The sequence below is a fragment of the Erinaceus europaeus genome, chromosome 4 (assembly GCF_950295315.1).
Source record: "Erinaceus europaeus chromosome 4, mEriEur2.1, whole genome shotgun sequence".
Taxonomy (NCBI): Eukaryota; Metazoa; Chordata; class Mammalia; order Eulipotyphla; family Erinaceidae; genus Erinaceus; species Erinaceus europaeus.
In genome coordinates, this window is record NC_080165.1 from 119,193,687 (window position 1) to 119,206,554 (window position 12,868).

Sequence of the window (12,868 nt, forward strand, 5' to 3'; positions counted from 1 at the left end):
GAAGGTTCCTGCTGTCTTGGAGTTTAAGAAGGCAATAGATAGTTATTATTATAACCAAGTTATTTGGAAATTTAATAGAGTTCTTTAAATTCAGCTCAGTGGTAAGAAAAGTGTTCTCATGAAGCATAATGGTGCCCATGTCTGCTCACCAGGAGAGTACTGTGAGAGTGATCTGGGCCTACCACCATAATGATGTGGAAGAAGCTGGTCCTATGTACCACAACTCCAATCGTGGCACCAAGAGTCTGCGGTTGCTAAACCCAGAAAAAGCCAACATTTTGGTGACAAGCACACCATATTTTGATCTGGTCAATGAACACGTAAGTTTTTTTTCAGTTTTGATGATTCTGTGAGTGGGGTTATCAAAAGTGTATCCTTTTACTTACATTGTTGGATCTGCTGTCATGTCAAAAGAATGTGACTTAGAGTTCCCCTGCTTTTTTTTTATTTTTTATTAAGACAGGTCCCTATCCCAAACAAAGGTACAACATATTGGTGCCAGATGTTTAAGATTCCCGTGTTCCAGGAAAAGCATCATGTAATAAAGGTATGTGGCTAACTCATGGACTATATTTCATTTGTATGAATGGAAGACAAACTGCTGTTCTTCAAATGAAGGCAATATAAAATGCATATGTTAGGAGATAGCTCACCTGGTAGAGTGCACACTTGCCATGTGCAAGAATCTAGGTTTGAGTCCACAGTCATCACCTGCAAGGACTTGCATCAAGGAAGTTTCAATAACAGTGGACCGGTGTTGTGGTGTCTATCCTCTCTCTGTCTTTCTCTTGTAGTCTCTCATATTCTATCTTAGGAGCGAGAAAGAAAGCAAGAAAGTAAGCAAGAAAGAAAGAAGAAAAGAAAGAAGTTGAGAAAGAGAGAAAGGGGAAAGAATGGGAAGGGAAGGGGAGGGGGAGGGCTAAGGGGAGGGGAAACGGAAGGGGAAAGTAAGGAGAGCCAAGGCTGTCAGGGGCATGGGAATCCTAGTTGAGAAGCCTATAGACAACCCTGCCAAGAAAACAATTACTGATTGGAGCCAAGTGGTGGTGGTGGCACACTCCATAGACTGTAGACATAACTATGTGCAAGGTTCAAGTTCAAGCCCTTTGTTCCCATCTGCTTGGGGAGGAGGAGACCTTCATAAGTGGTGAAACAGTAATGCAGGTCTTTCTCCCTCTTTCCCTACCACTTCTCTCTCAATTTCTCTTTGTTTCTATCAAGTTAAATATATAATTAAAGTTATAAATTATCTAAAATATTACAGACATTATTTCCAATTGTATGAGAGATTTTAAAAGAACAAAGAACTAGACTATGTGACTCATACACAATTTTAAGGATTATTGAATTTAGTAAGTAAACCTGGATTACAAATAACTTTTTTTTTTCTTTTGCCATCTAGTTTTAAATAGAAAGGCAAAGGTTTGAGGAGGAATTTGAACACTTCTAGCTATTCCTTAGGTAATATTTCTGTAGTGGGAATGACTAGAATTATAAATTAATCTATTTAGGGGCCAGGTGGTGTCACACCTGGTTGAGTGTACATATTACCATGTGCAAGGGCCTGATTCAAGCCTCTGGTCCTTACTCAGAAGGAAGGAATCTTCACAAGCAGTGAAGCAGTGATATAGATCTCTCTCTCTCTCTCTCTCTCTCTCTCTTTCTCCCTCTCTATTTCTCACTTCTTTCTCAGTTTCTCTTTCCATATCCAATAAAAAAAGATAATATGTTTATATATTAAAAATTTTATCAGGTTGCTTAAGAACATCTGCTTCACTGAAAAAAATACCTGATGTTGTAAAAAACAGCTTATTATATTTCTAAAAATAACTGATAAAATTTAAAGGTGCAAATTTGGGTAATGAATAAGTTTAGTTTGCCTGTGGCATATGCTTCCTTCCAATTCACCTTGCTGCTTCCCCTCAAATTCCCAAAGGTCTCCTTTTTTTTTTTTTTTTTTTGTGCTCCTAGTTTCATTGATTATTCACTAATACAGACTTGTCTTTTTGAAATTTCTTTATTGGGGGATTAGTGGTTTACAGCTGACAGTGAAATACAATAGTTTGTACATGTATAACATTTCCACATAGCAATACAATCCCCACTAGGTTCTCCTTTGCCATCATGTTCCAGGACCTGAACCCTCCTCCCCACCCCCACTGCAGAGTCTTTTGCTTTGGTGCAATACTGCAATACTCCAGTCCAAGTTCTGCTTAGTGTTTCCCCTTCCGATCTAGTTTTTCAACTTCTGTCAGTGAGTAAGATCACACCATATTCATCCTTCTGTTTCTGACTTAACTTCTTGTGTACTTAACATGATTTCTTCAAGCTCTATTCAAGATGGGGTAAAGAAGGTGAAATCACCATTTTTAATAGCGGAGTAATATTCCATTGTGTATATGCAACACTACTTTCTCAGCCACTCATCTGTTGTTGGACACCTGGGTTGCTTTCAGATTTTGGCTATTACAAATTGTGCTGCTATGAGCATAGGCATGCACAAATCTTTTTGGATGGGTATGATTTGTTCCTTAGGATATATCCCTGGGAGAGGAATTGCAGGGTCATAGGTTAGGTCCACTTCTAGCCTTATGAGGGTTCTCCAAACTGCTCTCCATAGGGGTCGGACCAATTGATATTCCAACCAGAAGTGCAGGAGGGTTCCTTTTGTCTCCACATCCTCTCAAGCATTTGTTGCTGCTGCCTTTTCTGATGTATGGCATTCTCATAGGAGTGAAGTGGTATCTCATTGTTGTCTTTATTTCATTTCTCTGAGATTTGTCTATTGTTTACAGAATGATCCACAACTATTTAGAGAGATGAGAGGAGCAGGTTGAGAGATGTCTGTGCAATTAATAATCAGTCCTAAGTATGTATGTATGATTTTGCATTTAGAATACTTACCAATGTGCAATGCTACTTTTTGTTATTTACCTATGAAAGGAGGATGCAAAAATCCAGTCTTTCATACTTAATACTGTGCCTATGCGATGTCCTTATACCAATGAAAAGTCTCAGAAAATAGAGTGTGTGTTTATATTATTGTGTTTTATTTGTTTCTGTGTTAATTTGCAGTAAATTTATTTTTTAAAAAATTTATTATTATTATTATTTAATTTTTATTTATAAAAAGGAAACACTGACAAAAACCATAGGGTAAGAGGGGTACAACTTCATATAATTCCCACCACCAGAACTCTGTATCCCTTCCCCTCCCCTGATAGCTTTTTTATTCTTGAACCCTCTGGGAGTAAGGACCCAGGGTCACTATGGGGTACAGAAGGTGGAAGGTCTGGCTTTTGTAATTGCTTCCTCACTGAACATGGGCATTGACAGGTTTGATCCATACTCCCAGCCTGTCTCTCTCTTTCCCTAGTGGGGTGGGGCTCTGGGGAAGCTGGGCTCCAGGATACTTTGATGGGGTCCTCTGCCCAATGAAGTCTTGTTGGCATCAGGTTAGCATCTGGAACCTGGTGACTGAAAAAAGAGTTAACATATAAAGCCAAACAAACTGTTGACTAATCATGAACCTAAAGACTGGAATAGTTCAGATGAAGAGTTGGGAGGGTCTCCATTTTGTAGATAGTTAGTACGTCTATTTTAGTTATATTCCAAAGGGCCCATGACTATACTAGTTTGGTTGTTTTTTTTTTTCCCCTGAGCCTGAACTCTAATATGCAGGTGGATCCAAGTTATTGTCTGGGGATATGATGTCATGGCTGGAAAAAGGATCAGAAAGCTGGATCAGGGAAGAGAGTAACTCCCAAATATGGGGAAGGTATATAAATATTGTTGACTGTTAAACCCATCGATTTGATGTGATCTAGGGCCCATATTCAACTTAGGAGTCTATGTGACTTCTGCATCTCTGTAAGTCTGAGCTCACATTCTGTGGTCATGAGTAGGAACATTCCAAGCTGCCCCAATATTGCCCCGTTTTGCTCACATGTAGCATAGAGTATGTTGTCCAGCCCCCTTTGGAGGATGGAACATTCTCTACCGTTGTTGATCCAAACTGAGGGCAAGATCCTATGGGGGCCCACAAAGGGGTCTATTTTGTTGTTTCTGGTAGAAATGACTGGTAACAATGGAGAGAGGGATTTATTTGAGGTCTAAGTCCATCATGTCTGTTTGGGAATCTCAGGACTCCCCTACGGGCCCCAGCTGATGGGGTTGCCTGATAGTGACTGAAGAGTCATTGTTAAAGTATGCCAGTCTCTTGCCCTTATTCAGCTTTTGCAGTCCTGACTTCGATAAGGTTAGCTTTGGAGTGAGTGAGGGAAGTCTACTAGTATCCCACATAAGAAACAAATGTCAAACCATGGCTTCAGAAGTGAAAAGGAAATGTTGCACACCATAGAGCCTTTCTTTTTCAGGAAATGTTAGTTGATCAGACACAAATTCCTTAATTAGGTGTATTAATGCAATTCATTCTTCCCATTATTAATGTTAATATTTAATACTTGAATGAAACATAAAAGTGTCTATTCTTATGGGCAACTTGGTTCCTCATTAAGAAGGACATTGCTATGTAGCTTTCATATTATAAGCATGTCAAAGTAATGCTTGGATATGTGGATATTTTCAATATAAGAGTGTGTTTAGAGTTGAGTTTTCTGTGGATCATCTTGCTGTCTTCACTAAGTACAAGAAGGATCTCAGTGACTGGCAAGGCTTTGGAGCATCTTTTATAGTATTTAGAGACCCAGCAGAATATGAAAAGTTCTGATTAAAACGGAATGGTAGGGATGGGCAGTGGCTGCACTTGGGCAGGAGTGCTTATACAAATTTGTCTGTATAAAGAGTGTTAGTGACTAGAATCTTACTGTTGAAGAATACCAATAACGCTTAAAGACTAGATTTGTTTCTTTTTTTATTAAACTAGTTAAAAAATTTTAATTAATGATTTAATAATAACTAACAAAATTGTAAGATAACAGGGGTTATAATTCCATACAGTTCCCACCACCAGTTCTATGCCTCATCACCTCTGTTGGAAGCTTCCTTATTCTTTGTCTCTGGGATCTGGACCCAAAAAAAAATTTTTTTTTTTAGCTTATCTGGTACTTAGACATTTGATCACTTTATTCTTAGAATTCATGCTTCGAGATGAAATTTTTATTTTTCCGTTGTGGACCAAAATTCTTTATGGAGTGCAAAAGGTGGAAGGTCTGGCTTCTGTAATTGCTTCTCTGCTGGACATGGGCTTTAGTAGGTCAACCCATAACCCCAGCCTGTTTTTATCTTTCCCTAGTGGGGGAGAGTTCTAGAGAGATAAGGTTCTAGGAAATATCGACAAGGTCATCTGCCCAGGGAAGTCAGGATGGAATCATAGTAGTGTCTGCAACTTGGTGGCTGAAGGGCAGTAAGATATAAAGAGGAAAAATGTTTAATAAGCATGAACCCAAAGGTAGGAATAGAACAGATAAAATTAGAGGTTGTGGTATGGGAAGAAGCTAGGAAGTCTACTTTAGGTATGTTCTAAGGGACCCAGCACTTTAGTAATTTTTGTAGTAATTTTTGTCTGAGCCTGATAGATAACATGCAGGTGAACTAAAAGTATTGTCTGGGAAGATGGTGTCAAGAGTTGAGAATAGATCTACAAAAGCTGGATTAGGGCAGAGAGTAGCTCCCAAATATGAGGAAAATATATAAATACCACTAACTATTAACCCCATCGATCTGACCTAGGGCCCATATATATTCATATTTGACACAAGAGCCTGTCTAACATCTGAATCCCCATCAGTCTAAGCTCGCAGTCTGTGGGCACAGCTAGGAATACTGCATTCATTTCAGAACCAGTCTTCCTTGAGTGGCATAGTAGGTTGACCCAGCCTTCCTTTAGAGAGTGGGGCAGTCCCTACCATTGCCCTATACAATGAAGGCAAGTCCTAGAGAGGCTCATAAGAGGGCTTATGATGATAGGATGTTCCTGATGGAAGTGACCAGTGATGGTGGAGAGAGGTTACAGGACTAGGCTCATCATGTATTTGTGGGAATCCAAGGTACCTTGACTAAAGCTCCAGAAGGTGGGGTGGCCTGGTATTACCAAAAACCATCATTAAAGTGTACCAGTCTCTTGTCGTTATCCAGTTTTTGTAGTCCTTACTTTATCTGATGAGGTTAGACTTAAATTATTGAGGGGAGTGAAATAGGTGGTAAAAGAGGAGGGTGTCTAGGCCTAAATAGTAAATATTGATTAAGTACTTTATGTTGTCTTCTTTAGGTCTTCCTACTTTCTTGCTGAATTTATTGAGTCTAAGTCTAATCACAGCAGCCTATTAAGCCTGTTTAACTTACGGTATATATTCTTTCCTAATTTATGCATACATGTACACATGTACCCTGTCCCTTAGTGTTGTGACCCCAACAGGAGTTTGGGACTATTAGCATACAAATGATGTCACCATGAGGAGGTGCTTCATAGAAGAGAATGCATAAAAGCAAGGGACTTTGAACGCGTTGATTTTTTTTTTTTTTTTGGCTGCATTTCCTGGTCGGATGCATCTTGGTGGAGTATCCGCCATGGCTACTTCTCCTGGGAACTGAACAGGTGTGACTCTGCTAGCTGGTAAACTCTAATAATTGTTTATCTTATGGGACTAAATTTTTGATAACTATACTTAGACTTTCTGGACCTAGCGTGCTCTCAACCCTTGATGATAAGTGCTTATTTTGCTTTTTACCTGTTTCATCCTAATAAAACTTGTATTGTTTAGATCAGTTCCCAGCTCCCCGCTGTGAATCCTTTCACACGCCACAGCAACCCCCACTAACCCCCTTTTTAAGTTAAATTACAACACCTTAGGTCCTGGTCTATATCTGGGGTCTGTATCTTTGTTAGGGATTGCACCATTTGAAATGGAACTATGGAGTTCCATGTGTTATGAAAGTTCTCACCAGATTATAGGAATTGGATGGTTAACATCTCAGGCCTGGTGAAAGATTAGATTTCTAAGCTAATTGTTACATTCTACTTTTCCCCCTGACTACTGGATTACTTAGCTCTGGTTTTTGGTGGTGAGTGAGACCTTTTATTTATATTTTTATTTTTTTGTTTTAATTTTTAATATTTATTTATTCACTTTTGTTGCCCTTGTTGTTTTATTCTAGTTATTATTGGTGTCATTGTTGGATAATACTGAGAGAAATGAAGAGAGGAGGGGAAGATAAAGAGGGGGAGGGAAAGATAGACACCTGCAGACCTGCTTCACTGCTTGTGAAGCGACCCCCCTGCAGGTGGGGAACCAGGGGCTCGAACTGGTATTCTTTTTTTTTTTTTTTTTTTATATTTCCATGCAAGTTTTATTTACAGATATCCACCACCATATTACCCCCTCAGGGTATCACCTATCCCTGTACGAGCTAAAACCCTAGCAACCATTGCTACAGAAGCTTTCTACCTTCCCTGAGTGCCTTGCTTTCTCCACCCCCTTTTCTTTCTTTCTTTCTTTCTTTCTTTCTTTCTTTCTTTCTTTCTTTCTTTCTTTCTTTCTTTGTTTCTTTTTTTTATTTAAGAAAGGATAAATTAACAAAACCATAGGGTAGGAGGAGTACAACTCCACACAATTCCCACCACCCAATCTCCATATCCCACCCCCTTCCCTGATAGCTTTCCCATTCTCTATCCCTCTGGGAGCATGGACCCAGGGTCATTGTGGGTTGCAGAAGGTGGAAGGTCTGGCTTCTGTAATTGCTTCCCCGCTGAACATGGGCGTTGACTGGTCGGTCCATACTCCCAGTCTGCCTCTCTCTTTCCCTATTAGAGTGGGTCTCTGGGGAAGCAGAGCTCCAGGACTCATTGGTGGGGTCTTCAATACAGGGAAGCCTGGCCAGCATCCTGATGGCATCTGGAACCTGGTGGCTGAAAAGAGAGTTAACATACAAAGCCAAACAAATTGTTGAGCAATCATGGACACAAAGGTTGGAATAGTGGAGAGGAAGTGTTAGGGGGGTACTCGCTTCAAACTCTAGTGTACTTCTGCTTTCAGGTATATATTTTGCAGTAGTTTATGGATACGTGTGAACATAAGCTCTCTCTCACAGAAACTGGTGTATATCTAGGTTTTGGGACTTTGTTAGAAAGTGAACCACCTGGGATGGAATTAGAGTATACTATGAAAGGAAAGGTCGCACCCGAGTAATGAAGCTGAAGGGTTGTCATTCCACACGTGAAGTCTCTGGACACAGTCTGAAGTGAAGCATGTTGAGGTGGCAGTCGTTGTGTTGATTAGGTTGCGATCGGCGGATGCAATATTATTTGATATGGTTTGGGAGAGGCATACGGGAAAGTGGGCCCTATCCAAGGGTTCCAGGACTGGGGGAAGTAGAGGCTCTGTAGTGGAGATGTGAGGTTCCTGCTGTCTTAGGGTTCAAAAAGACAATGGATAGTTAATGTTATCATTACATTATTTGGTAATTGGGTTAACTTTGAAAAGTCCTTTTGTTAGGGTTTGCTGTACAGTACCCAGTATCTTGTATATAGCTGTGCTACTGGTTGCTTCTATCTACTTGGTCTAGGCTTTTGAGAGAGTCCGCATATCAAATACACAGCCTATATATTAAAAAGATTCAGTCTGTGTTTTAAAAAACTTCGAGACATACAATTAATTTCCCCCCCTCTCATATTAATTAGCTAGTGATTTATATAACTACATTTTACTAGGAGTGTACATAAACACCATTCCCACCACCAAAAGACTGTGACCCATCCCTCCCACCCACTCCCACCCTCCACTGGCCCAGGAAGCTGCACTTGCACTTTCTGCCAGTGAGACCTTTTATAAGCAAATTCACTGCCACTACACTGTTACCTCAATTCTAAAACACATTAAAGTCCATAATTATGATGAAATATTACTAAAAAAATAATTTTAGTAGGGTAATATAAAAAAAGCTTGTGGGAAAATAAATTGAAAATACTAGTTTGTGGGGCTGGGTGGTGATACACCCAGATGAACACACATGTTACCATGTACAAGGATCCAGGTCTGAGCCCCTGCTACCACTGCTGGGGGCAGGGAGATGAGGATTCTTCACTAGTGGTGAAGTAGGTCTGCAGGTGTCTCTATTTCTCTCTCCTTATCTCTCCCTCCCCTTTCAATATCTTTCTCTTCTATTAAACAAAATAGAAACAAAAAGGGGGAAAATGGCCTTTGGGAGTTGTGGATTCCTAGTGCTGAGCCTCATTGATAACCTCAGTGACAATGGAAAAAAAAAAGAAAATATTTGTTTGAGTAGATTTTGAAAGCTTTTCAAAAGCAGTTTAATTTTGCAGCTTAGTGCCAGTTTACAAGGAAATTTTAATTTTCTAAACTAGTAATCAGACTTAGAACTTACTTTAAAAGTTATCCAACTTCCATTTCTTTTCCCTTAACAGAGTTTAGAATAATTTAAGAACAGTTTATCTCTTCACAGAATCCATGATCTCTGTGCTTTGGGAAGTTACCAGCTAAGTGTTTCACTTTCTTCCTATTTTGTTTCACAAATCAGTGTATCAGACAGCCTCAGTCCTTCCTTAGTGCAAATAAAGCTACTTTCTCAGAAACAGAAAATTGATGTAATTATATTGTATGCCATTTGTAGTCAGTGTTAAGAACACATTATTGGTGTGTTGTACCAAAGCAAAGGATTTTGAGAAAGGAGGCCGGAGAGGAGGCTGGGGGAGGAGTTGGAATTGTTGAAGGGACCTTTGGGATTGTGATGCATGGTAGTGGGAAGAAACCTAAGTTGAGAGTGTTTTTGCAGACACCTGTCATGAGAAAAAAAAAATTGTCCCCATGGAAGCTGGGCGGTAGTGCAGTGGATTAAGCGCACAAGGCACAAAACACAAGGACAAGTGTAAGGATCCCAGTTCAAGCCCTCAGCTCCCCACCTGCAGAGGGTCACTTTGCAAGCAATGAAGCAGGTCTGCAGGTGTCTATCTTTCTCTCCTCCTCTCTGTCTTCCCTTCTTCTCTTGATTTCTCTCTGTCCTATCCAACAACAGCTTTGACAATAATAACAACTACAACAAGGGCAACAAAATGGCCTCCAGGAGCAGTGGATTCATAGTGCAAGCACTGAGCCCCAGCGATAACCCTGGAAGAAAAGAAAAAAAAAGAAAAAGAAAAAAGAAATTGTCCCCATGTATCAAAAACTAAACCCCAATAACATGATTAAGGAAAAATAAATACATTGAAAACAGAACATATTGATATACAGGTTTGCAAGAAATTAAACATAAATTGTCTGAATTCTGTTTCTAACTGTAGTTTCAATATATAAAAATAAATTAATAAGTAAATATGGATAGTACTGCCCAACATACATTTAGTAATTGCAACAGCTATGAAACCAAACACATGAATAAAATGTATCAGTAGTTCCAGCATGAATTTATGTAATGGAATGAATAAATTTCCAAATGTCAGTTATATTTCTAATTTTAAATATAATCACATAATGAGATACTGGAATTATGAGATAATAAGGTAAATTTTAAAGTTACAAAACAGCAACTAATTTTATCTCTGTGTAAGATCAGGTTATAATAAAACTATAGACATTTAATTGACTGGTGATCCAGTTTATTGATTTGCATTTTGAATATTACAAAAGTTACTTAAAATTGTGACTTGAAAATGTATCTTTAATTAGTGTTGGGAGTGTCCAGTGTATAAGTATCTAAGAGTGGAATTGCTGGATCATAAGGGTCCTTAAACAAATAAAAATGGGTTTACCCTATGATCCACTTTCAGGCATTTGTCCAAAGGACACTCAAACACTGATTTGAAGCACATCTATGTTGATAGCTGCATTATTCACAATAGCCAAAGAATGGAAGCAGCCTAAATGCCCATCAACAGATGGGCTAAAGAAGTAATGGGATATATATTCCATGGAAAATTACTCTGCAATAAAAAGGATGATTTTGTGTCCTTTGGGACAAAATAGATGGAACTGGAGATGATTATACTAAGCAAGATAAGTAAAGATCTGATTTACATGAACTTGCCAAAAAATAAAAATAAATAAAACAGAAACAAGCAAAGTGATTGTAAGACTTGTGAGAACTATGGTGGTTATCTTTGGGAGGTGGGAGGATGGAGATACGGAACTTTGATGCTTGGTGTGGTGTGGAACTATAAATTTTAATTTTACAATCTGTAACAAACTATTAATAATAAATAAAAACATTATTTAAAAATAAAATAAGAAAATCCATCTTCTCTTAGACTGCAACCTCACACTCCAAGTTCATACTTGCAGGTAGTTACAGGGATTTTAGTAATGGAAAGTCTTGTACCTTTTATTAAAACAAAACTTTTCATTCCCACATAAGATCTTTCCTGGGTCTCTTTCTTAAAACAGTGTTCCACTTATATCTTTACACTTAAGGATGGTCCAAACCAATCTTTGCGTAATATGTGATTAGTCTTACTTTATTGGAGATAAAGTGATTCCCTTTTCCTTAGTGAAAAGTAGCTTTATCACAGTTAATATTAATGATTGGATAGACCCTCCTATAAGCTGAGTTACTGACTTGTTTAATACATTTTTGAGGTACATTTATTGTGAGAGAATTCTCTTCATATGTAAGCTAAAATCCTAATTCATATGTTTAAAAATAATGTATCTTATACAGCTTACTAAAGGGTTATTGATGGCTTTTTATACTTAAGAGAACAAGAAAAAGGCAAGCAAAATCTTCATTCCTTTGTGCTGGGCTAGCGTGGGGGTGCCTCTTGCTGGGCATGTACTGTCTGGGCTGGAGAGAACTTGACCAGAGCCAACCTGAGTTGCTACTCACTCAGCGATGCAAGGGAGATGACTCAGGAACCAAACACGTGGTGAGACAATGCAATCTCTTTCTTGATCAGAGAGCCAAGGCTTTTAAAAGACAGACCCGGAAGTGGCAAGTCAGAAATGGAAATGGCTAGGAAAGGGGCAGAGAAAGGCACAATGGAGCTGGAAAGGTTGGAATTTCCTTAGCAACTGTTGCGAGGGTTTTAATTGGTGGGATTAATACTACCCTGGAGGCAGGGAGGTTCTTGAGGGTAGAAAGAAGATAGATCAAAGGAATGAATGGGTGGGGATTTTTCAGGCAAAACAATGATTTTGTGGATAGGCCATAGTATCAGGAATGCAGGGTGCTTTGTGAGGATCCTCACAATTTCCCAACACCTTTGATCATCTCATCTTACAAGATCAGCTGCCTAAGTGGGAGGCAGAAAATCTTGATAGGTAGATAGGTTCTGGGTTCTTAAACATCTCTTTTTGAGTCCTTTGTTTACATTCACCATTCCTGAATGTACCCTGCAGGGGAACCCTGCATGTAGGGACCAGGGGCTTGAACCTGAGTCCTTGTGCACTGTAATGTATTTAACCAGGTGTGTCAGTGCCTGGCCCCAGAAACATTATTTTTTTTAAGGAATTTGCTATACAAATAGCTTAAAAATATTCATCTATGTTTGATGTTTTAGAGATCTTCACCTATTAGAGAAAAATGGACAATATTTGAGCATTAATTATGGTTATGATTATTTTTCAATATTTATGAGAAAAATAGAAGGAGAGAGAGAGAAAGAAGACATCACTCAGGTACATGTGCTGAACTCAGGATCTCATGCTTGAGAGTCCAGTGTGTCATCCACTGTGCCACCTCCTGCACCACTGGTTATGTGTTGTTTTCTCCGGGCTGGCTTCACGGGTGGATAACAGATGACCAGGGACACATGGCTGAGCTGAAAATGCAGTTTAATCTTTATTCACAAGCGGTCAAGCAGTCCAACAACCTAATCACCACACAATGTGCTCCTCCATCTCTCTTCTCTGGCTGCAGTGTCAGGAACCAAGGAAGTATGTAGGATAGGGGGCGGGGAGAA

The 12,868-nt window shown here is 39.2% G+C and overlaps 1 protein-coding gene across 1 annotated transcript in view; it reads left to right on the forward strand.

The window, feature by feature from the left end:
• The window catches only part of MOXD1 (monooxygenase DBH like 1), a 93,696-nt gene that overhangs the window by 23,297 nt on the left and 57,531 nt on the right, over positions 1-12,868 (forward strand). The window contains exons 3-4 of the mRNA XM_016193559.2: positions 153-320; positions 464-547. Of these exons, the coding sequence (XP_016049045.1) occupies positions 153-320; positions 464-547 (252 nt within the window). The remainder of the gene's footprint in view (positions 1-152; positions 321-463; positions 548-12,868) is intronic.